At 36.7% G+C, this 27,626-nt stretch overlaps 1 protein-coding gene across 1 annotated transcript in view; it reads right to left on the reverse strand.

The window, feature by feature from the left end:
- OLA1 (Obg like ATPase 1) overlaps positions 1-27,626 on the reverse strand; it is a 118,198-nt gene that overhangs the window by 7,391 nt on the left and 83,181 nt on the right. The window contains exon 9 of the mRNA XM_014307206.2: positions 1-121. This exon is cut by the window's left edge and continues 16 nt beyond it. Within this exon, the coding sequence (XP_014162681.2) occupies positions 1-121 (121 nt within the window). The remainder of the gene's footprint in view (positions 122-27,626) is intronic.

Below are 27,626 nucleotides of genomic sequence, written 5' to 3' on the forward strand. Positions count from 1 at the left end.
CAGATACTTCTGTTTCTCCTCAGCACTCATATCTTGCAACTTGAGTTCCAAGGCCCCACTAAAAGGAATGACCAAAGCTCCCGGGTCGTGCTTGTCCACCCACTCTTTAATTTTTATCAACCTGTAGACAACAAAGGGCACAACATTATCTTGTAGTGCATGCATGGCTGTACCACATTCATTATTATCAAGTAGCACATACATATTCATAAGAATTGCACGGATTTATGATGCCATCTTTTTGTGTATTGCTTTCCAAGGTCAAGGCATTAACAGGCAGCAATTGCTTCAGGTGTACTCCATTAACATTTCACTGTTTCCTGGTTTCTGTTTGGCATTTAATCTACAGAAATAGGCATAATTTGGGACAATAACTAGGTGTTTGGTAGAGGTTAAATACTTGCAATCTAAAAAGTGAATAAAACTTTCTGATAGAAAAATGTACTTCCAAGAATTATATTTATCAAATGTGGTAAAACTGAGGGCCTTCAGTCTTTCCTGACTTTTTTCTATTTATTAAAAAAAAAAAAAAAGCATCTCAGTGGCTAAGACTGCTGAGGAAAGAACACTACACTCCTATATAGCAAACTGCACGTGCTTTTTCTGCGTATCTATCATGGAGTATGCCACAGCTGATCAACACAGTTCCATGTTTCTACTGGTTTTTCCCACCTTTTTACTGTTGTCCCAGGACAAAGCTTCTGGCTACTATACTACAATTATTTTTAAATAAAGAAAAAAATTTCCTATTCATCTTCAGTAACTGGCAGCATTTACAATAGCTTGCTATGCATAATTTCTTTTAGTTGAACGAAACAACAAATATAGAGCTAAAAACTTAGGGTGTTAGTTTCTGAATGTTAATTACCCTACTAAAGTGAACAAAACTGGCATCCTCCTGGCAGCCAGGAGGGTCAGGTGTGTGCTGGGGTACATCAGGCACAGCATCACCAGCCAGGCAAGGGGTGTGATTGTCCTGCTCTGCTCTGGGGCAGCCTCACCTCCAGTTCTGGGGGAAGTTTTGGGCGCCACAATGTAAGAAGGTTATAAAGGTCTTAGAGGGTATCCAAAGGAGGGAAACAGTGATGGTGAAGGGCCTTGAGGAGGAGCTGTGTGAGGAGCAGCTGAGGTCACTTGGCCTGTTCAGCCTGGAGGGGACTGAGGGAAGACCTCACTGCAGTTACAGTTTCCTGTGAGGGGAAGCAGAGGGACAGCACGGATCTCTTCTTTTGGTGACCAAAGAATGAGGGAATGGCCTGAAGTGGTGTCAGGGGGGTTTAGTTTGGGTGTTCGAGAAAGTTTCTTCACCCAGATGGACAATGCTCTCAGGCACATGGTGTGACTCTTAGGGATGTTTTGTGCAGGGTCAGGAGCTGGACTCAATGATCCTCATGGGTCCCTTCCAAATCAGAATATTCTGTGATTCTGTGAAAACTTTAGCGCAGTAGATGGTGTTTAAAAAAATCTTTAAACACAAGCATCACATTCATGACTGCAAGTATTTATGGTAAGTTTAAGGGAGACATGTATAAATTACCAGGGAGGAGTTCACTACTGTTAATAGGACACTATTTCTAAACACGTATGAATGGTAAGAATGACAGCTCTATGCTCAGCAAGCAAACACAGGAGCCATGGGAATACTTCCTGTACACGAATAATGGAATCATAAAACAGAGCACTTTGGGTGCCAGCAATGTTTCAGACCTGAAGCACCCACCATACAGCACAGGGCTTTATGCTTGCTGAGCTCTTTTTCTTAGTCCTGCTAATCTGTAAGATTTAGACTAAGGTTTTAGCTGCTATTATACTAAAGTGCTTTGAAACTGTGGCCTGCAAACCTTTAAATAATCAATGCAAATGTCACTTCAGAAAAAAATGAACTCAACCACAAGTTCATCAACACACATTTGTCAGAGAAAATAGCAGGGGATCAGAGCTATTATGAGATTAAGTGCATGGCCGACTGAGTAGGGTTTTAGATGGTACAAAGAATATAGAAGTTCACTCAACAGTTTTCACACATTTGTTATATAAGGCTGGTCTTCTATCATTTACTTATGTAAATACCCCGTCAATGTTTTTCAATCCTCATTATACTAATCTTTTCTTGCCTCCAGTTACCCAGTGAAAACAGAGTTTGGTATCCAGAACTGATACTAAAACACTACTGCCTTCAGAAACATCTGAACTGAAAATTACAATTAAGGTGTGTTTCTCAATGGGACGTCTGACACTTAACAGCATTTCTAAAACTAATATTTGCAGTTACCTAATTTATTTTGGCTAACAAATTGGTATCAAAGTTCAGAGCTTATAAATGCCAACATTTTACAAAAAATATGTCTCAAAATGAATCTAAAATTCATGAGTTTACTTTGACACATGTGCGTATACCCTTTATAGATTTTTTTTTTTTTAAGGAATTACCTAACACTGGTCTCCAGACTAATTAAATAATATGCCAAGTGAAGAAAGATGGAATGAAATGTGTAAACCTGAAAAAGTGAAATGAGCATGAAAATAATGTCAAAAATTTGATTCAAATTCTGTTTGGTAAATATGGTCATCATAACTAATAAACTAAGAACTATTGTGGAACAACAAGATAAGAAATAATTACTTTGGCTAAAACACCAATTCAGAATAATAATAGTCTTAGACTGTCATTTTAACAGCTTTTCTATTGAGTCCTTAGAGGGATTATTTGCATTCCTCAGGTATTCTATTGTACGATTCAGATGAATAAAGACTTACAAATCATTCCTCTACCGCCAGTGTGAGACTTTGATCCAGTGAATACACCATTGTACCTTAACTATAATTGGCAAAAAACCTGACAGTGTAGAGCATCACAAGCTTAATAACAAAGGAGAATATCTCAAAGTGTTGACAGACCATCTTCATAATGCAGGAGCAAAGCTGGTACATTTTACCAATAAATGAGCACTGAGGTCTAAAGGTCTCTGAAGTGACTGACATCAGACCTGCTACAGCCTCACTAAAAGAATAAGGTAGTGCATCCCACTCTGTACAGTCAGATTCTCTGCCCGAGTCTTTTACTTTTGTGACTTTCAGTGTCACAGGAATTACTAAAAAAGTACCAAGGAATTCCCCTAAATGCAATCAAAATAAAGAAAATACACAAAAAAAGTAAACACTCAAATATAAATATTGGTGTATTTATAATTCACGTGTTCCTCCAAGTAGAATGCTTAACTAATAATCAGTAAAATAATAGTGTATGTTTGCCTTCCTGTTACAGATAACCAAGTGTGCCAAACAGATCAAAATGGTCTTAACAAATGGTAACAATTAATGTCAAAGTCTGTTTTATTTGAGCACATAATTTTTCCGAAGAAAATTATTTATGTCTGTAAAAGGACAGCAATAGTACAATCATTTTGGACCTTTGTTAAGATAAGCATATCCTGAAGTATCTCTCCATTATTTCATGCTATATTTGAAAATGAATAATGAAAAGTATTGGATTTTATGCTTAAAGGCTTTTAATACTTAAAAACCACCACTGTACACTAAAATGTAACAAAATGAAAAGTAAAAAACCAAAAAAGTAGAACTGACGGCACCAATGACCATGATTAACAGCTGAAACTACTTTAAGAAATGAGGAACTGCTCGAGATGAAAACCCTTCTTAACAAAGTAAACCAAAAACTAAGTGAAAACAGTGCAACAGAGTGGGATTTCTGCGACAGCCAACTGACTTTCCTGACTGGGGTAGCTTGGTTCCTCCCTTCCCTGTGGAGAGGAGTGTGCCAACAGCAACTACAGAGGGTTCTTCAATTGAAGTCTGACTGATGCCAGTAAACAGACAAAATATCTTCTCTGGAAAAAAAAACAGACTAAAGAGACAGCAAGACATCCATTCATTCTGTGATGGCAAGCAGAAAAGTATATTATGACTGTGTAAAAGCCTGACACAAGAACAAAACCAAGGCAAGTGCAAAACCAGACCTCATGAACTTGCAGTGAAGGCAGCACTCAAATTTCTGATCAGGGAAAACACTAAAGAGGAATTCAGATGCTCATTTCCACCTAACACTGTGACTGTTTTTTGATAAGGACATAAGGAATATCAGCAGCATTATCAGCATTTCCAGTAAACCACAGGGGCCAGTGACTTCAAGTGCAGATGGATCAGGACAACTACCAGAGTTAACTCCTGATACTAAATCAGGATGCAAAAGACCTTGGAGAAAGGTTTAAAAATGATGGCACTCACTGAGAAGGCCAATAAAGCAAAGAACACCAGAAATGGGAGTTGTACAGAAGGGGGTGCCTTCACTTTAAAATGGGGATGCTTACTGAGGCAGAAAAAACCAAAACCTGCAGCCAACCAAAATAAAAAGGTATAAAAGTTGCAGAAGAAGGTACATTACCTAAAAATCAATATTTGAGAGAGTTTCACATGAGAGATCCAGCTGGGAACAGAGACAGAGTTCAGATGGAAATCTGAAGTAGTGATGGAAGAGAGAAGCTGCAGAGAAAGCTTAAGCTCAGTGGACACCTGCAAGACAAGATGATCTGAAAACCTGACCCCTGAGAAGGAAGGTGATTTGTGAAAGTATGCTTTTGTACAAGCAAGACTGAAAAAACTAATGGAAGAGAAACAAGTGTTTTTCTGTTCTACACCTGAACTACGAGTGAAAACCAGCAGAAACAAACGAGCACGGCAGGGAAAAAGAAAATATCAGGCAGCACAAGAAGGAAAGAAACAAACGTAGGTAAGACAAAACTAAATGATCAAAATTTACAAAAGACTAGAAAAAAGATCCACAGATAGGAATGAGAATAAGAGGACTTAGAAATTCCAACAGGCTCTTCCTGTTGGCAGTTTGGCACAATACCAATTTTTAAAGGCTTCTAAACTCAATCTATTTAGTGCTTGCTCCCTATTGTTGAAGTTTTCCATAGGTGGAGCCTAAGCCACCTTTATTTTAGGTAAACTGAGTCTATAGGTTGTGGATGAGAATATACACTCCCTATTTATATCTTTAAAAATGTAGGTAGTTTTTATTTTGAGCTTTCCTTGTAAGCCACATATTACTTCTGACTTTGAACCTTTTTGTTTGGACTCTTCTTCAATTGGTCTAAAAGTTTCTGAAAGCACACAGTACCCAATGCAGTTCTCAGAGCTTTCAATACTAGTATTTTATAAACATTACAAAGAGATAAAGGATTAACTAATTTTTCAGGTGATTTTACTGTTTATTAAACCCAGTCTAGCATTTGCTTTTTTCTGACAGCACTGCAACATTATCTCATGCTCAGGTTATAACTTATTGAGTGACCCCATTTGACTAGCTATTCTTAATACTATGTTTGCATAGTTAATTATTCCTGTATAAAATCCTTCTCAGGAGCTGCACCATGGCTATTTTTTCCTAATGATTTCTTCTGTTTCTTGAGATGCTCCTAAGTTCTGATTTTGTTCTACACATATGTGGACATCTCCTAGATTGGGGGTCATCCAGAGATTTAACAAGAGTGCTCATCATCCAGTTCATTAATGGAAATACAAACAGCATTCAGCCAGGAGCTGCTTCAGCAGGTTTCATAATGCAATATTCTTTGTTAGGGAAGTGTACCACCAATAACCATGCTCGTGTATTATCTTCCAACCAGTCTTGCACATTCAACTTCCAGTCGTTTCCATCTAGCCAATATTTCCTATCTTGTTCATGAGAATGTTGTGAGGCACTGAAACCTTTAAAGGCTTAATAAAAATCCCAATATGAAGTATATTTTTTGCTATATACAAGACTGTTACATTTACCACAAACAAAATATTAGATTCATCAGACAATCTAAATAAGTAATGAACTGTCAACATGAATTTGTGAAGACAATTGGGCTGCTTTTAGGGGAATAAAACATTGAATTGTTCCAACATTTTTCTTGAAATTAAAAGAAAAATCATTGACTTAAAAATACCCTGTTTCTTCTCTCCTCTTTGTGAATTTCTTTTGCCTTTTGAAATCACATCCCTTATGAGGTTCCAAATGAAACCACAAATTATCTAAAATGATGATGAGTTAGGCAAGTGTTTGCCACTTCCCAAAACTATGAGGATAATTAGGTTTAGTTGATTTGGTAGGATGGGAGAGGAAGACCTTATCTACCTAAGCACCAGTACTGCATGACACAGTGCCTAGGTGACGTCCTTCCCTTCTGTTCTGGTAGTGGGCACAGATCTACAGAGATCAGGTCCCACTGTTCTCACACGAGGATAACATGTATATGTATCCTTATGGAGATCAGAAACACTCACAGTTTCAGTAAGCTTTCATTCCAAATTTCTACAATTAAGGAAGGATGGGAGGGTAAAACCAACAGAACAAATGTACATACAAATACAATGTATAACAAATGTATGATTCTGTATCACAGAAACGGTCTGTGCCAGAAGTGAAGAAGGGAAGAGGAAAGCACAGGTGGCTGTCACTCTGCTGTAGTGGAGCACTGTGCTCTAACTGCCTTTCTCTGAGTATCCCTTTCTTCTTGCATTACATAAGAAGAATGACTAAACGGGAAAACATTAAGGAATAAAAAGGTACCTTCTTCCTCACCATGATAAGTTTTTATGAAGATGACAAATCTACAGAAGGTTTGGGAGTACCTGTTACAGACCTCGGCAACCACGTCTTAAATCATCAGTGACGCTTATAAGTTTATTTTCTTATTCCCTGTTCCCAGCTGGCCAGATGAAACACAGCAATCCTTCAATTTCAAAAAGCCCTTTCCCAGCCCTCACCTGCAAATGCTTTCTAGTAACAGTTCAGAACAAAAGCACTGCCTCCACACACTGGGCTGCTCCCTGGCCAAGCGCCTCCTGTCAGCCCCTCAGGACAAGAGCTTGAGGAACTCAGCTCTGCATTTATCCTGCATATCCTGAGCGCTTTCAGCTCCTCAGCACCTTCCCATAGTCCAATGTTCATATCAGCTGCAGTATTTAGTCACTGCATCCACCTGAACCTTCCAAGAGGCCAGCATGGAGAACCCACCTCACATGTTAGATGTCACTGCCATCTCCTAACATAGATTGACTTGAGCCAGAAACAAGAAGTGGAATAGCCCTTAAAATTCTTTACCTTTCAGGGACTTGCCACACATCCCATGATCACAGGAATCTTATGGCAGAACAGGTACATCAAGTATCTCATTTTACCAGATCCAGATTTAATATTTTTAAACTTCATTGTAATTTCAACTTACACTGTATCAAAAAACAAAATCATGGAGGTTCCTGACGAACACTTCCATTTGACATTTATTACAGATGGGCTTATAACTCCTTAACATTCTCCTTTGAAATCTAAGTAATCCCAGGTTCTCTGCCTCATGCGTCAAAGCAAGTTCCTCCAAAGCCTTGATCTCTATCATGGCCATTATCTTAAATCTCCAATAATTCTGCAAAATCATTTGTTAGATGGGGTGACTAGTATTGCACCTACTATTTTATTCAAGTTGTATCCCAGATTTTAAATAAACATTTTTAGAACCTGGATATGAGCTTCTTATATCATTCCTTACCCGTCCAGATGTTACACTTGCTTTTCTGCTACTAGCTGCAGCACATGGAGCAGGGCCCCTACAGCACTCCCTGCAGGCTGTTCACTCAAGCTGTTCACCAACAAAAATAACCCAGTAAAAAAGCAGCTTTTGGAGGGAGAATTTAGTTCTTTCATAGCTCCCCTCTCCAGCTATTGCCTTTTAAGATGGACTAGTTCACTTTCCCACCTATCCTTAGAAATGGCTGTGCCAATTTAACTGAAGGGTGCTGCAGGAACAAGTGAAGACTACTAAGGACAGGATGTCTTAAGTTCGCCAACCACCCAAAAAACACCAATGCCATGGAGCCAAGTTCAATCAGGAATTTCATTATTTATTATTGAAAAATGCTTATAAATGGCAGGACTCCTGAGTAAAAATTATCCCATATGAGATCACTTATAAATGGATTCTTCCATGCTAAAAACAATGGCTGACAACAGAATTTTAAAAATCAAGGCAATATTCTGAAAATCCTTATCAAAGAACTTTATGCCCTCAAGATAAAGCTCTATTAACAAACTAACACAATATGGCAGTAGCAGAGGGTTCTCAGCTTGCCTGGTCTAGAGAGTTACCCAGAGACATTGGCTGTTTAATGGTATGCTAAAAACACATAAGGACACAACTCTTCACTTACAAATTTGTATGTAGGACCAACCACTTTTTGAATGTATTTCATACAAAGATTTGGCTTAACTGACATGAAACTTTTTGGTTTGCAAAATGTGGGAGCTGTGAAAGAAATAATACCAGAGAACACGAACCTGTAAATCAAGGACAGTAGTTAATTAACAAAAAATTTCTGTATCTAGGAGAAGCATGCATAACAGAAAAATAAAGTTGATGGACTACAACCACTTTGAAATAAAAAACACCAAGGTGGTAGAAAGACAAAAAAGTAAAATGATCCAGGATGACTTTTTCTGCAGATATATATATGTAGAGCCCCCAGTAAGAAATTATTTTTCAGTACATTATACAGCTTATATAATCTAACAAAAGCTCAGTTAAGGTAAAACATTGTAAGAAGCATCACTTATGAAGAATAAAGATCTTAAAATCCAATTTCAAAACATTCATTTTTGATCTAATTTCCAAGACTGTAGTAATATCTCTATCCAAATTATGGTCCCCACTAAGGTGAGTGAAACCAATTATAAATTGGTATCACAACCAACTCAAATCAAATTATGACTTAAACAACAAGTAGTACTACACTGCCTCTGTAGCACCTGCTGGCATGTGAAAGGCTTACAGTTCTCCTTGGGCTGCCAACTGTGAACACTAATTCTGTCTGAACTAAAAAGACAAAAAAGAGATGGCTGTTGCAAGGATCAAGAACAGCCAAGACTCAACTACTGATGAACCCACATAACAACAGAGACTGCAACAAACTGTGCATATTACATTTCCTAGTTATGGGCACAACAAGCCCTACTTAAGCACACATACTTTGGACCAGAAAGATGCTTTTAAAGTCACATCTTGTCATTCTTTCTGCTGCAATTTATAAAATGCATAATTTACAATGGTTATCTTGAAAATTATAACAAAATAATTTAACAATTACTCATTCATAAATTATAGCAGAAGGAGCAAATCTCAGTCACAAGACTTCCATGCAAATTGATGATAACTGAGATACTATTACAGATTAGTAGAAAGAGTTCCTATTCCATAGTTAGGCTTATGCTGTGGCATGATAATTTTAAGTTGTGTCTCTTGACAGGACTTCTTTATGTCACATGAAAACAATTCTTGAGAGTCCTGTACATAGCAACACAATTCATATCAATGCTATAATAGTAAAGTCTCAAACATATAAATTCAAGAAGTTATGAGCCATTCATAAATAATAGTATTGACCAAAAAAAAACCCCAAAGATGCTGAATGGTTAATACTCAACCTAGAGCAACTCAAAGAATACAAGGCTTTATTTCAGACCCCTGATTTAGACACCTAATCTAGCTCTGCTCCCTATATAGTTAATGAAGTAGGAGGCTCTTCTGAGGGCAATTCAGAGTACTTAAATTAGGACTCCCTTTCTCATTTTCTTCTTAAAGTATCTCCCCTCTCCTCTTTACATAGGCTGCTCTAGAAACTAACCCTTACCTTATATGCCTAAGACACTCACATAAAATTATGTGATGGGCCTCAGTCCTGCCTCCTGCTGATAAACTTCCCCAAAACAATGTCTAATAAATCCAACAGCTGTACTGTCATATGAACATGTCCATGTCTGAGCAAAGCACTAAATGAGTTCAGGATTTTCACAGCGTGCAGAGATGCCTTGTATGAAATGTACTTCACTAATTTGAAAAGCTGTCACAGAAATGTTCAATTCCACAGACACAGTCTGTTTACCTGTCCAAACTATGGTGAAATGAAAAAAAAATTAACCATGTCTGAATCATCTACTAAAACATACTTGTCCTAGGGGAGCAGTAACTTTGATTTTTTTCAGAAGCCAGAATAAGTATCTGGATCAGTGTCACGCTTCATTTATCTGACAGACTAAAGGATCTGTTAGACACAGATTTTTAAGGCTGAAAATGGAATGACAAAGTATACTTCTGTCAGAAGTAAATAATCTTATTCTGTGGGTGGGTATGCACAAAACATTTTTATTTGAAAGTACAAAACTAAAATTTGATTTATTATAAAATTGTTAGCTTACCTAGCTTCATTTTTGTATCAGTTATGGGATTAGGAAGCATTCAACACCCTCAGCAATTTCGACAATAAAAAAACCAATTTCACGGAGAAGAACTCCACCTTGAAGTTACAGTGCTCTGTGGTATGCTTTACCCTTACAAACACTAGCACTAACAATAGGATCAAAAAGCCAAACCTAAAAAGCAAGCTACTTTTATTTTTGTGACTTGGCCCAGAAACCATTTTTCAATAAAGTCAGAATGTAAGCCCAAAATCATACTAATCCATGTTCAGTCTCTCCTGAGTAAAGAAAAAGCTCCATGTGTGGTGGCAAACATGATAGTTGTCAACATAAATGAAAATGTTCATGAATAAAAAGCAGGCTGTTATAAAGAGCTAATTATAATATTACTATCAATTGCTAAGCTTGCACTTGCAAATCTTTCATATCATATAAATGCATTGTTTTTGACATTTCTCTGTAGCTAAACATCACATCATTTCACTTTTTCAAAGTAGTTCAAACATGCATGGGATATACTATAAGGAATGTGTTCTGATCTACAGTTACACTGAAAAGAAAAACTATGACAAGAAATGCGCAATCATTAAAAACGTAAAACATTAATCATCTCCCAAGCAAAAAAAAAAAAAATAGACTTCTAACAGCCTCTATGAAATGATTTCTACTTTCTGGATATTCATTCTTGCTGTCCAAAACTGCAGTTGAAAACACTTCATCCAGTTATGCAAGTGATGACAAAAATAATACATCCAAAGCACTACTGACACTGTGAACTATTCAACTTCCATCCAGATGCTTTCTTATCATGAGAAATGCTGTTTATTTGCTCCAAGCAATCACCTACACTCTTCTAGCACATACAGTTTGAGAAATGTTTCAGTAACAAAGAATTTCTCAATGACGTTTTCAATTAAAAGCACTGCTCCTGTTTTAATGCTCACGTTTTCTTCTGTTTCAGAAGCAGCCTAGAATTTAAGTTTGGAGAAGACCTGGTCTAGAGGGAAGAGCCCCAGTAAGTAACAGATGGTTAAAAGTAGACCTAGCCAAAGGAAAAATACTAAAATATCATATTGGGCAGTTATTCTGGGACATGATAGTCTATGCATTTCTCCACCAAAGAGTCCCTTAATCAACATACACAATGCAATTTTAGTCTTAGTTTGGTTGAATAATGACACCATCAAAGAAGAAATGATGACAGAAAATAACCTTGGGTAAACACAAGTAATTTGGTTTAAAGGAAAAAATAAAGCATGTCCTGATAAATTTATTCTCTCATTGATATGACATATGATTTTCTGTGCAGGAGAAATGCATCTATAAAGTATTTGATAGTGTGCTGTATGTAAAACTACTCATTCAGCTGGAGAAGTAGGGGAAGTGGATTTGTAGAGACTGAGGACTGAGCAATGCACTGGATATGATAATAAGAGAACAAATTAATATCTTAGGGTACTAAATCAAAATTCAACAGGATCAAATTTAGGACTGATCATGTTAAATACATTAATGATCTTGACACAAACATTAGTTGCATGCCAATTATTTGTTCAATGCTGGGGCAGGAGACACTTTCCTCAAGAAAAGTCATCATCATTGTCAATGGAAAGTGACAGAGAAGGGAGATCACACTAGGTTAGTGCTCTTCAAAGCAAATCTAAGCCACCAGGACAATGCAACAGGGAAAAGGAAAATATCATCTACAGATCCTACTGGAAATGCTTCCCTTTACTTAACAGGATGCATTGTATCTGCATACAAGGTATTCCTGAAAGCACATGGAGCACACTACTTGCAGCTGTGGTCAACTAAGCTCAGAACAGGTCTAAGATTATCAGAGATCTGAACCTCGTGTAAATGACACAGAAAGAAAAAAGTGATAATGCCTGCTTTAAATAAGGAGATAAACACCAATTAGATAAGATGCTATTTAGTCTACAGGACAAAGCTGCCTGAACCACCAACGAAATAAGCCAGCCATGGAAAAACAGAGGCTGGAAATTAGCAGAACATTTTCAACCCAAGGCAGCAGCAAGGTTCTGTGAACTGCCTCCCAATACTAAGTGCAGAACAATCAGCCACTGTTAAAAAAAATCCACAACAAATCACCACCTTAATTAATTTATGGAAGTCATTATACTGTGTAGCTACCAACAATAACTGGTTCTGTACTGAATGCAGAGGAGGGATTACAGTAATTTAGGGATTACCATATAGTTACAAGGAAGCACTACACTTTGTGAATTCAGAAGTACTTAAATGCTATGCAGAAATGCACAGGAGGACAAAGAGGTCTCAATTTCATACAAATCAAGTTCCTACACCTTTTGTAAGAACCAATGCCTTCACTGGGAGGAAGGCAGAAAGAACTCAACCCCCGCATACTCAGCTTGGCTAGTGCTGGCCAGCTGACCAGCGGCAGTAGGACTGTCAGACTGATGCTACCTGTGCTCGCTGCCTGATGTCACTGCTTCCTAAAGGAGGAGTATAAATTTGGGATCACTGTTGTAAGGAAACAAGACTCAAAACTCTTGAAAAACCAGATTTCATGAGTCCTGCTCTTCCAAAATAAAATGTACATAAAGTTAGAAGTAGCCTACCATACCACACTTATTTACCAGTACCACTCACAAGGACAGCACAGGTAAAGCAGAAGAGGTGGCTGAAGCATAGCTTGGCAGTAAGTCATCTCAAAATTTCAACAAGGTACAATTCTTAAAATAGCACTAATAATAGCACTGGACTTCAATATACTAGCTGGTCAAATGAAGAAAATTAAAAGTGTTTTAAAGTATGTAAAAAATTTTAAATTAAATTTTCCTACCTGGTATCAGAAACAGAGATTTAAAAGAGACAAAGAATCCAGTCCCTCATCACCAAATCTCCAGGCATGTGGCTTTAACATAAGGCCTTCCTTCTATAGTCCCACATTAGTATTGAGCTTTGTTCCAGAAAAAGGGAATGCCATCATCAGGGGTCTCCTACTGACTCAACCCTACTGCGTCCTCAAGAGCAAGCTTGTCTTTTCCATGGAGCAAGGCTGGCCATGAAGGAAAGGTACACCCCTAAGCACCACTAACAACCTTCATTGTGGCATTTCCTGACTTTGAAATGTGTCCCATTACAGCATTAAGACACTTAATATAGCAGCACATAATTTCCAATTTATAAAAAAGCCACCAATAAACATGTTGAATCCTAAACTGAATGTACTCATTAAATACCCATTACACAAACCTATCTTTGAGCTAATGGAACTACAGTGAGCATTTGCCCCTCAGTAGACTAGAAGCTGTTCTGCTGCAAGGTGTCACAGGTACTTGCTAAGAGCTCAGAAACAAAAAGACAAAGTACCTCTGAATTTCATGCCATGCATTCCAAGGAGAAAAATCTAGTGAGTGCAGAAGAGATTCTGATAATTTTCCCTAAAATATGGCCACTTTCCCATCCAACAGTTCTTCACATTCTGTTGCTCACTCTGCTTTCTCTCCCAGTGTTTTTCTCCAGTCTTCAAAGCCTTCCATCCTGGTCCAAGAGCTCTTTAGCGAGATGCTTCCAAAGGCAACTCAGGGAACTGACGCTTCACTGAATTCACACCTCCCTCCTACCCTTGCTGTGGTCTCTCCCACACCCCTGCTTCCTTTTATCTCATCTGCAGGGTTACCAGTTCTGCTCCTGGTCACAGACCCACTTCCTGCTCAGCTTCATTCATGCTTCAACATACAGCGGTACAACTGAGACACTTCCAAATTCCTGTTAGGTCTGCTCAATTCTTAAATTTAGCAACAGCTATTTCAAAGAAAAATTCCTTTACCACTGTGTATCTCACAGTATTTATTATGACATTAATTATCTCCCACTGTACTTTCTTATATTTTTTTTAATAAATTGCACAAATATTGACATTCTGAAATTCGTTCTGCAGAAATCCAATGCATATTGATGATTTTTCCCACTAAAAAGTGGACAAAATATTTATGTAATAGGCTGAAATAAACAAAGCTCAGGTATAAAATACCAGTCTAATAAACAAAAATAAACAAACAGTCCACTGTACAGTTTAAGTACCAGAGACAATAAAGATATATACCAGAAATATACAGTAATATCTATTATAAAGAAATATTATATACAAGTCCTTCAGTAACGTCTAGAAAAGCACAGAGCATATAGTTGTACTGTTAGTGCTTCCACTTAGCAGATGAAATCTTATCTTTACACAGAAAAAGGACAAAAAATGGGGATATAAATATAGCAATCTGAAACATAGTAACACTAACCAATACTGTGTCTTTCCTTGAAACAAAAATTTCTCTCAGAAGAGATGCAGTTGATAGTTTCTCTAGCACATTCAACGTTATTGTACATGTTCTTCTGGTACAAACCTGTGGAGCCTGCAATAAGAAATGCCAAGAGTGCAAAAGACTTCATATGACAATATTCAAGTCAAAGCTGTGCATGTCCTCAATTTTGCTTTTCACCACAAAGAAAGCCCAACTATACATTATGAATCAATCAGAAAGAGGACATATTTTTTTATGTTGCAATAAAAATAACACAAAGTATGGAACTTCAGTGATGAGATGCCTAAACCAGAAGCATTTCCCCTGCCCTACAGCAGTTAAAACAATTACATAACAATCCTTTATGGAGAAAGCTCTTACTGAATTTGAAAAAACACTTACATGCTGCAATTTTCAGAAAAGCACCACGCTAAAAATGCATTCCACTCATTCAGAAGCAACCCAGATTCAGTACTATAGTAGCTAAAGGTACTGCTCAATGCAATGATTCATAGTTTCTCTAATAGGAAGATTCAGCAGTTTTCAGACGAGACCTTTATTCCCTCTCTGAATAAATGATGCCTGAAATTTTTATTCTTGTTCTAATGGAATTTCAATGGCCTTCACTGCAAATCTACTGGAAATTTTCGCATATTAAGTGGAAAAAATTAAATGATGTTAACCACATTTTAATGTGATTAAGGCTGACAGGGTCATTATTTCTGCTAATCACTCAGCTTAAAAAGCTCAAACAAAACTTTGTAACAGCCAATGTTTTTTCTGGTTTTCTGTATGAATACTGTAGTTGAGAATTAAAGCCACTACTGAATATGAAACACAGCATATCTCATAAAAGGATATATCAAATGTTTGCTGCAATTTGTACATGGATTTCATAATAATTAATTTAAAACTTTAAAAAAGGGATGGGGGGAATTGTTCTTTCAGAATGTATAGCCCTTTACTTCTTTTGTCTTCCTCAATCAAAAGACAAAATAGAACAAGGGAATATATACTTATTTCCCCATATGTCATATTTGCTAGTGAAAAAGAGAAAACATTTCTGCATGTCTTTACTGTGAACCAAAAGATATGTGTAATCACAGAAAATAATTTCTCAGAGGGTGTCTGTTAGGCTCTGCAGTAAGGAGTTCTGCTTATTACCATTTAGGTTGGCATAAGCTGGAAATTGGGCATAAAGAAGTAGAACAGAATGAGGAGCAAAGATTATATAGTTTTCAGAGTACCTTGCAGTTCACTTGCATGGAGGATCAAACAACAGAACAGAAAATTAAGGAGACTGCTGTTCTGGCTACAGGCTCAGCTCGAGAGGCACAGCCTTAGAGCCAGCCCTCTTGCTCAAAGGTTTGGCACCAACAGCAGCAACTGTCAACAGAGCAGCTCCCTAAGAACACAGAAGCTTTGAGGATGATTGAACACGGCAGAAGGACTTCACCTAAAAAACAGACATAAGTTTGTCTTGTTCATACTGCCAGAGGAAGGGATATGGTGTTCGTGGGATTTCTATTTTGTTTCTTTCTGGGTGGGAGGAGGCTGTTCACAAGTTTTCTTAGGCTTGCATTTTAGGCTTTTTGAGGGATTACCATTCTCTGCAAAGATGACCACTGTAATGCTTACTGCCTGCTTAATAATTAATACCACCCTCTGTGACTCATTATTTCCAGATGACCTGTACCTGTCATGCCATGTTATCTCTTTCCTCACAACCTCTAAATTTACAGATGATTAAAAAAAGGGGGAAAAAAGCATTTCAGCATTCATATTCATTTTTTTCTACATAAGTAACTTGCTCATACTTAAGTTACTTTAGAAGAGAAAGAAAGTGCGGACAGACTGATTCACATTGATTATTCCCATATGGTTCAATAGATACATTTCAACCTTACTGAATCACTAAAAACTGCTTCTTGAATTACAAAAAAAAAATTTTTTTAATTAAAAATAGTAAACAAGCTCATTACATTATTAACCTTAGGGTATGTAAAATTTATCTGAAGAATATTTTATTTCTTTCCCACTCTCTGGCAAAATATCTGAACACAGAGACCCTAAGATCTACTTTACGATTACAACAAAAAAATGCTGAGTAAAAAAAAATGGTAATTATACACAAGTCTTTTCCTATAAGACTTTACTTCTACTTTACTTCTTCATATCTCGCATGTACTGCTAACTGTATTTCAACAGCCAGCAGCATTTTTTCCTAACAAAACATTTGCTTCACACCTGAATACTTTCCATAGCAAGACAAAAAGCCCAATGACATTAGATGACTTACTACAAGGAACAAACCACATCAATACATTACAGCTGTAGTCTGTGATGTTCTCAAAAAGAAATGTTACCGATATCGTTGCATTTTCTAGTTTTAGTTTTTTAGTGTGAAGCCATGCACTAGTGCATCAACTAACAACCCCACTGAATTCTTGTGCTCATCTAAGAAGGGACCCTGCTGAATGTCCTAATGCATCTTATTGTGAATCTTCCGCAAATAAAACTTCATGTATGAGCTCATGATGTGCTTTGCTGCTGGAAAGTCACAGGCTCTGTGGGAAGCTTTTTATCTTCCCAGCAGTCAGTTCTCTGAGAACATCAGTGCAGCTACTGTAGTTACCTGTAGATTACTTGTATTTTCTCACATCTGTGTCCAGCAATCTAAACCATGATGATAAAGGGTCATTAGGTTTTGAGTGAGGAAGGGGATGGACTAGACAATTTGCTCTGATAAGCTCCTTGTTGCGAGTGCCGGTTTAGAATGTGAAATGCGGGGTTATGCACATTCTCAATGCAAACGCCTGTGCTCTCAGAGCACCAATTAAAAATCATACTCAGCCCATCTCAAACTACATGAAACATCTTACCTGAAATTTTTACAATTAAAATATTGCAATAAACTAATTCTGTCATGGTAAGAAGGACATCAGCTGTCTATTAGCCACAAAAGAATTCAGGTACAATTACTAAGATAACTGCTGTTTGGAGCACCGCAAAGCAATTTCCCACAGTGGGGCTTACAGTTCAATTTACCAGTTGGGCAAATATTTTGTGCTCTGTAGTGGTCCACAGAGTTAACAGTTACCTGTAACATTTGAGTAGTGTTATACTTGGAGAAAACTTTTTTCAACCTAAACAGGTGTTTCAGCTTTATCCCTTCACATGAATACAGATTATTTTTTTCCAACCTTTTTCTAAGAACTCTTTTAAGACTTTCACTTAACGTTAAATGCAAATTTTATGAAAGAGCCAATGGGTCTATTTTCCCATTCCAAGCTACTCACAATGAGATCTTGTAAGTTATAGGCTGTTTGGGAGAGGAATGAGAATAAGCACAATGTCACCTATAAAATTATGTTAATCCTCAAGTAACTTGATGAGGTGGTAACAGGCTTTTTTCCCTTCTTCCTTATGGGATATGCTTAACTCAGTAAAAAAATAATAATAATTAAAAAAACCCAATTCTCATGAACTAAACAATAATGAAAGAAGGTTGCATTTTCATATGAAGCAAAACCAGGTTATACCATGAATGCAGTGAACAGTTCCAATGACATGGTCCGTGACAGAACTGTGAGAAGCCTTTAAAATATTTATCATGAATTTTTGTGTCAAAATGCAGCGAGTATCATGGTATTGTAGGCAACAGATAAACACATGGAAGTACAAATGGACCTTTAAATATTTCTTGGTCAATCTTCAAGCCATCACAACGAATTGAGGGATTTAAGAGTACGAAGAATGGAACTCCTACACTTCCCTCTTCTTGAAATTAAAATTATCATTCAAACTCATCAGCTTAGATAGTTCAAAAGGGTTTTCCTCCATTGCCCTTGCAGAGATGATGATATCCTGCTATGTTGCTTTTGAGTCTTAATTTTAAGTCAGTGAAGAAAAACAGAAGGTTGATATTTTACATAAAAAAGGTCCATTTCCAAATTACAATAATTGTAACAATACATGAGCTCATAATGGATTTTCTACCGAGATTCAAAGACAGCATTTGAAAACGAGCTCCTTAATTTTATCACTTAGTTTTATTTTATACAAATACATCTTTTAGTTCCAACTGCTGCAAGAGAACTGGCTACATACACAACACTGGTTTGGTTTTTTTTTTTCATGGTCTTCAATGAAAATGCACCATTTTGAGAACATTAACAGTCTGCATTATCAGAAAAAAATGAATCCTTAATAATTATTCATACACCAAGTAGCTGTAAACCCAAATCATTTCAGAAGACCTGAATGTGTCAAGAACTTTGACAATTATGACTGGAGCCAGGAAACTGTAGCACTGCAGAATTTCTTATGAATTTTTCTAGTTACTTTTTATAAATGCTGTCCTAGATGACAGCTTAATGTGTACCACATGCAATATTTATTCTTCTTCAGTGTCAGACTGTCTAGCCATCCAAGGGAATACAAAGAATGTCACTTATTAGGATAAAAGCACAAGGAAGGTAATCAAGGACATATGTAACATCAGCCAATCATGCCCTATTTCAACATCCTATTCCATTCATAACAGTTCAACAATTATTTGCTTACTGATAACTTGCTTTCAGGCTGTTTGTGTTCCCCATAATAGTGGTTTGCATTTATTTTGCTCTTTAGAATTGGACACTTGCTGTGCCATGCATGTTTGTCAAAACTTTCTATCTTCTGTCAGAAAGAGCTTTAGCATATCAAACAATTTCTGTTTGTCAGAAATCAGTAATAGAACAATCTAGTTACCTTCTATGTCAATAGGGTACTAACATAACTAGAGACCAGAAACAAAAGGCTATCAGACACTACACCCTACTGCAAGGCAGGCAGCTAAACCCACATTTCTATTTACTGTACTGATCATATAGCTGTGTCTTTATGAAAAGCCTAGTACAAAAATTAGACTCTGAATTGAATGGAAATGTACTTCAACAAGACACTGTCTGAGCACAAAGACATTAACCTTGCTGTTAAGCTTGAAAACTAAATTTCTTACTAGTCCTCCATGTGTCTTTACCATACTTCTATTTATTTATTTATTTTACCAAATGCCTATATGAAATACTTGTAGACATCTTATCTGCTCATTCTAATCTATACAATGCATCAAGTTATGAAAAAATGTTAGTCCACAAAGACAAGTAGAGACAGACAGATAGAGGGAGCCAAAGACAAACATTTACCCTCCATAAAGTTATTTTTAAATAATACTACTAATAATAATTTTCAAAAATCCTATGGGAAACTGAACACACATGCACTTGCATGCACACTTCATTACTCTGAATATCCTGGGACATTAAGATTTTATTAAATAAAAAACAGGTATGCATTTAATGAGCCTCTGAAATAAAACATGGGCTGGAAGTACCATCACATGTTTTAGATCGGCAACATTGTGCAGGTTTTCAATGTATTAGGTGTAAGATTTTATTTTCTTTTTTTCTTTAATAAAAGCCATTTGGATTGAAATACATTTTTGCTTCAGGAATGTATTACTGTGCCAGTGCATGAGAACAAGAGGAAGACTCAATATACAATGAATCTGATTAAACCCAATGAACGACAATACCTGCGCACATACTTAAGTCTCTTCCAAATATTTATCTTCCAAACATTTCTTCAGGCTTTAGAAATTAATACCAGAGCACAGTAAGTCCCAAACATTATTTAGATTTATATTCTCATCAACTTCTCTTAAAATTAACAATAATTAAGCTCAAGCATTGGTAAAAAAGGATGATAAGATACTCATACCCAATGCCTCATCTGACAGTTCTTCAATTAAACATATATAATGTACAAACTTTCCAATTTAAATGTGAACATGCATCTCTTCCTTGTTTCCAGACAAGGTACATGGTTCCATCCACTGTAAGACTAGTGACTACCAACATCTGAACATCAGTCATCCATATTAGTGATTAGAAGAAACTCTAGCTGTGAAAATAAAATCCTGTGCCAAGACCTTAGAAGGTAAGATATGTTTCTTGGGAAAAACAAGCAGTTAAATGAAAACATATTTCCATATACTTAACACAAAAGAATGAGCTGTAAATAACCATAAAATTAAAAGGAAAACTATTTTTTTAAAATGTGTAAGATTTTCAAAATAATCATCAATGAAAAATGTGTCTGTCAATTGTGAAACAAAGAAGTCTCTTAGAAAAAGGAAACTTTAATAAAAAGATGTTAAAGCCACAGAATCTACATTTCCAGTTGTAAAAAAGAATCATCCTATCATCCTCCTCAAATATTATTTTTCCATTTATAATAAATGCTTGACTTCCTGATGTTTCCACGTAGTCCCTATTTATAGAACACAGAACAATGTTACAGAATGTATTTCCCCCAGAGAAGGAGATGTTGCAGACCACTCACAAAGAACAATTTCAAGATGAGTACTTTTCCCAGACCCTACAGGTATCTCAAACACCATGCATGAGAGAAATAATGGTAGGTGGAATAAAATTAGCTTCAACTATGAGAACTTAAAGATATTAAGACAATCCTGTAGGAAGTGATAGCATGAAATGTTTCAAGAAACGAATTCATTAAGCAGAATTTTAGACAGATATACAGGTACTTGTCTGCGAATCAAACACTGCAATACTGAGTAACACATCAAGAAAAGAAAGATACTTATCAACTGGGACATTGTTCAAGAGGTGGTATTACAGCAATGCTGATTGCAGTTCCTAATCCAAAATACCAAAGCAATACAAGTGTATTGTCAATTTCTTAACGAAAGACAATATTATCAAAGCACTTTCTGCTTTAAAAAATTTCTAAAATCAAAGCTCATTTGTCAGTTATTACAACTGTTGATGCACCTAACATGAGAGTTTTCCCCTCAAAACCCAGTTACAGGCAGTAAGGACGTATCAGATCTTCACACAGAGAGGGAGCTACTCCCATCAATCACATCAGGTGAGACCACAGCCACTCACCTCCAAAGTAATTCAACAGCTTCCTCTCCATCTTATGATTCTCAATAGACCCTCAAGTAAACCAACTGCTGGTTTTTAAATGCCATATCAGATGCAGGAACAGTGACCCAACAGACTGGGACACAACCTCATAATATCTATTTTTCCCTTGATTTGAAAGAGAAATTTATTTGCTTTAAGGGCTATGCACAACTTATTTGTTGTCTAGTTGACAAAGACAGGCTAACAATGTTCATTCATTCTGAAAGGCACAGGGCTTAATAAATTAATATGAAGAAAAAATAAGTAACTTAATATTCAGTAACTTAAGGATGAACAACTGTTAACAAGAATAACAAGCTCTTGCAAAAATCTCTATTAGTTTATTTGTAAAGCAAAACAGGACAAAATCTCCCTCTATTAAAAAACCCCAAATCCTACTTTCTAGGGTAAGACCTGTGCACAGTGCAGTGAAGGTGACTGTGCTTCTAACACTTAACAACCCAAAAGAAACACAGTTCTGTGTCTGTTCCACTTTTCTACTACTAATGGTGTATCTCATGAGCATCTTCAAATATGATAGAGATTTTGACATGAGTATCTACAGGCTTACATGCACAAACTGCTTTATTCTAAAATAAGAAAGAGTGAAATTCACTACTGAACTATTCCTCAACTGCCACGGCAGATTAGAAAAAGCATCATTAACAGATAGCAATTCATAAGACTACACAAGCCAACTATAAAACTGGTAGGGCATCAAACACCCATAGCTGCAGTTATTCAATACTAGAACTGAACCCACAGAACTGGATATAAACAGATCAGAAACTACTGTGATGATGGTCAAACCAAAAAACTAAAAACACTGGGAAGGGCATCTGCACAGGGAAGAAGAAAAGGAAGAGAAGATGGGAAGCAATGCTGAACTGTTCAAAGGTAGGTTTGGATGATTTGCAGCTGATAGGACAGAGATCATACACACAGCGATGAAGTTCAGAAGTCGCTTGTAGCTAACACCAATGCTCTCCGAGTATGAGAAGCCTGGTGGGTCATTGTCACAGCAAATGTCACACATCAGCTGCAGTTGAGATGGCCATGATACACAGAGTATCACCACACAATTTCAGAAGGCTTTAAGCATTCACCCATAGAGTAACACCATACCACATCAGAAGGCATCAGGTGTCTGCTCATTGTAACATCATTTCACTTCAGAAGGCTTCAAGCATCTGCCCTTCTCCTTCAGCACAACCTTTCATATCCTTATCTGCATGCATTGCACCTGTGTGTCCTTTTGTGGTTGGTCAGTACCCCTGGGCACTACATGGCCCATTACCTTCAATGCTGCTCACCTGTCCTGCACAGCTGCAGCCCCCTGGGGATGAGGCTCAGCCACAGCCCCATTCCCAATCACCACAAACTGTGCACCTACAGGTCATGGCTGCTGTGCTGGGCTGGTCCTGGTGCTCTGGGATGCTGGGCTGTCACACGCCACTCTGAACACTGGAAAGACTGTTCTTCATTCCCCTGCTCACCCTTCTCTCTACAGTCTGTAGCCTTTGATGGGTTCTAAGCATAGTGTGATGGTACCTTTATCTGCCCAGGACAGACCTTCCCAAAATCCAGGTTCCCCTCTACTATGACCACTCTTCTCTTTACTAGTTCAAGAGTCAACATATTCTAAGTAAACCACTGAGGTTTTATTTCCTAACTTTGCAACCTACACTTTAGCTATTTAGTAGTGCCATGTTGTAATCAGGTGGACCAGAATTTTTGAAAAAAGCATCACCATAAAACACCACCCATTTTTAAAACATACAGAAACAACCCATTTGAAAAATTTTACTGTCCTAATACATAGGAACCAAGACATTTGGCACAGAGCAAACTTGCTATCAGAGATAAACCATCAAATCTGGGCAGAAGGTGAACACTGGAGTGAAGTTAGCCTCCAGGAAGGTGATTTTGCATCTGGAGCAAGGTTACACACTGAAGCTGAGAATGGGACCCATCTTTCCATGCTTAAAGACATGTCCCCAACACCTGCTATTACCCAAACAAGATGCATTCACATTCAAACAGACAGGGGACTCCAGAGGGGCAGGCAAAAGAAAGCAAACCAAAACAGGAAGTCTGGTAAAAGAAATCATCCAGGCCAAAGGACTGGACTGGAACTAAGCCAGCAAGAATGGGATGAAATCAAAGCAGAGAGAATCTGGCAAAGACCCATGGAGAGCATATCAGCTAGGAAAACAGTGAGGCAAAAAGTATGGGCTAAACACAACAACTAAATGAAGTCACTGGAATTGTAAAACAGAAGACTCCAAGAAGTCAATTGGCAATGTCAGGACATGGTGGTAGAAAGAAAACAGACTGCCATTTGACTGCTGAATGACTAATTAATTTGTATTCATTAATTCATTTGTATAAGAAACTATAAAGAATAACTTTATTAAGCAAATAACATGCACTATCCCTTACTAGACTAGGTAGGTGCTCCATGAAAAACATACATAATTCCTAGTTTTGACAGCTTCAGCTGTAAGATATTCTCAGTCAGGCAGTAAAGATGTAGCACAGGATGCCTAACTTCTGAATCCGATTAGCTTTGAATATCTGACTTCTCGACTTGTGTGTGCAAAACTTTACTTATACCCAGATAACATAAATCATCTCCTAATATTCTTTTAAAGCATTTCAGTTGTAAGGCAGGAACAAGAACTGTAATATATTTTAAAAAATATTCTTTTCCAAATTTGTCAGCATAGAAGACAACCTTAAAATCATTAAGCAGCTATGTCAAGAGAACATCTCAACATCACCTTGGCATTACAAGTTATGATTTTAAAATTCCTTCAACTAATTTCTCAAATATATTTATTAGAACAAAATGTCACTGCCTAAACATCCATACCTGCAGAAATACAACCAAGAACTCCATGGCTCCATTAATTACCATAAATGGTAATAAAGAATTCCATTTATAATTTTGTTTCCTAACTAGTTTAAAAGTGAAAGACCGAGTGAAAGAGATTAGTTCATACTCAAACCTATGGAGTGTTCCTTTTACTTGACCCTCGATATTTCTTTCTTCATGTCAGATTTCCCTACCCCCTCAATTTTTTTTTTAAATATTTGGAACATCTGAAGCAATATGAAAAAGATGAATAGAAAAGGATTATTCATTCTCATAATACAAGATCTAAGGAGCATCAAATGAAATTATGATGTGGCAGATCCAGAACAAGCATAAGGAAGTACTTCTACATATAGCACATAGTTAAGCTGTTGAAGTCCCGGCTCCAGGATATTGGGATACCAAAAAGTATACTTGAGTTCAAAAGGTGAATGGGTAAATTTATAGAATAAAAATCAGTCAAAAAGTATTAACCATAAGTATATCATATCTGGCTCAGTCAGTTCTACAATAACAGATTGCAAGAAGCAGGATGCACATAGTCTGTTTGCTTAATCTGTTCCTATAATCTTCCCTGGACATCTGTTAGTGGCCTGTCAGAAACATGATACCAGAAAAGATGGACCTTTCATCTGACCTAATTATACCTCTTCTAGCTTAAGAACACTGAAAATGCTATGAAAATTAATGGGCAAAATTTTATTTATTATGACATATATGTCACTTTTCTAAATACACAGGAGCAAAATACTGTCTCCTATCCTATCAACACTGATCAACATTTTTAACAGAATGCCTACCATAACATTTGGAGAAACAACCCCTTAAAATTATGTTAACATACATTTGGATATTCAACAAGTCTGAATTATATTAGAGAAAACAATGTTCAGAAATCCATAATTAAGTCTCAGACAATTTAGTTACAATGCTAGAAATACTAGAAAATCTTTAGCAGCATAAGTGGCTTTTTAAATTACAGTCTAGGCATAGGATGAAATTCACTTTATTGGACCAGAGAAATTGAGTCATCAGATATGCAGCTTAAACACACACCAGTATTTCTGGTGCTTGCTGCAAGTAAGTCCAAAATACCAAACCAAACATGATGCTAAGCATGGTCCACTATATCCACTCATTATTTAGTTCAATATATTCCATAATTGGAATCCATTCTCTGAGCCACTAGAGATGCATGCTGTATAGCAAGACTAAAATTTAAGGCTTAAATTAGATGAAGGGCTGATAAATCAGATATCCTGGATTCATGTGAAATCCTGGGACTCAAAATGGTAATTATTATTATTACTATTTTGAATATTTTCATGGTTAAACTCTAATACAGTATACCATGGTTAAGGTACTAGATCCAGTTTAAAAAAATTGGGAATTATTAAAAGAGTTTAAATATTCATTTAGAGCACAGCAGTACATATTAGGAATGGTTTCAGTGGATTCCCCCATAAACATCAAGATTACTGTCATCTGATCATAACACAAGTGCGACTAACACAGCTGCCATGTCAGCTTCTCTTCAGGGGCTAGGTCTTAATCATAAATCAACTGAATGACTAATTCAACATTGTTAAAACCAGCAAGTAACTGCTTGGAGCCATTCCAGTTTTTACATCTTTCAAAAGGTCAATACACCTACTCAAACACACAATAGTCCTATCTTTCACAGTGTTTTATTCTTTCCTTGGATTGAAAAATGACACATTGGCACCTAAATATAAGTGTGCTTTAACTAACAATTAAAATGTTCATTAATTCTGAAAGAGTGACCAAGTAAAACAAAGACAATTTCAGTTCTCCTCTCCACACAAAATCAAAAAAGCCTCTTCTCTCCTTGACTGTTTTAAACACTTTGATAGTTGCAAAAGTCCGATGAAAAAAGTCTCTTCTTATATTATGAAAAAAGTCTCTTGTTATATTATGAATTAAGCTCAGAAATAAATAAACTTTTTTTAGAAGAATGACTACAACTAAACGTGGCTTGTATTTCAAATATGAATACCTACCCCTCAAAATAATAACAAAAATCAGAAAGTGGCATCTAACAGTAAAATATATTCTAATCATTTACATCTGCTTGCACCACATAAATGACAGAAGCCTACAGTTAGCATCCTTCATAGAAAACATTTATTCTGCTCTTAAATATAAAAGCTATGTTGCATAAACCGAGGATTTAAGGCTGTGGCAGAGTAGCTGAAGGAAAGGAAATGGCAATCTTTCTGGTTCTAGTAGATGCCTTTCCCTATCACACAATGTTTCCCACTCATAAATACATGACAAATACTTCCTCAATCATTTTTTACGAGCAGGGATGCACAGGGGCTAGTCAATGGCTAGCTTGAGGGAAAATAGGAACAGCAGGAGGCAGAAACTGTACTGAAAATGGCTATGTGGTAAATTCTCTTCTGGAACATCACTCAGATACCCAGGCTTTGATCTTTCAGCTACAATTACACTCACATCCATGAGATCTGGGTATACTTTTTAAAAACTAAATCATTAATTGTAATAGAAACAGTTAAACTGTTTCATTATATGACTCCTCAACTCAAACATCTGATTTTTTACAAATTAAAAATTGCAATTTATCCAAAGATTTGCTTTCAATTGGATTTAACTATGTCATCATCACAACCAGTCTCACAAAAAACACGGGGTGACTGGCGACAGCTAAATCACAGACTGGCGTCGCCTAAGTAGTCTGGCTGCCATTAGGGTCTGGGCAATGGTATTTACTGTACAATTAGAGCCACTGAGCTCTACCTGTAATCAGCCAAATACAGGTGTGAGGATCCTTTCTGGGACATGGAAACTGACTCATCCATTTGCACATAAGCTTCCATATCTGTACTGTTACAGAAAGCCTGAAGAACCATAGCATTTTTACTTTGAAAAAAGTATCACCTTACAACAACAGAGCAAATACAACTACCCTGATCTTAAATACTTCCTAGGGTAGAACCACTTCTTATATTTAAATTGTCATACCCAAAAATTATTTAGAGGAAAAAAAATAATTTAAAATTATAAAACTTGGTCAAATATGAAGAGCTTACGTTATTATATTGCTTGTGAAGTCTATTCTGAAGTCTGTGTTTGGGACTGAGAGGGTTTGCTACTAAAATACGTTAAATTTTGTTCTTTAGTACCAACACAAAATGTCTTGGAGTATCAAAAGGACAGTTTTAGTTGCAGTAATTTCACAGAATTTA

The sequence above is a fragment of the Geospiza fortis genome, unplaced genomic scaffold (genome assembly GCF_000277835.1).
Source record: "Geospiza fortis unplaced genomic scaffold, GeoFor_1.0 scaffold112, whole genome shotgun sequence".
NCBI lineage: Eukaryota > Metazoa > Chordata > Aves > Passeriformes > Thraupidae > Geospiza > Geospiza fortis.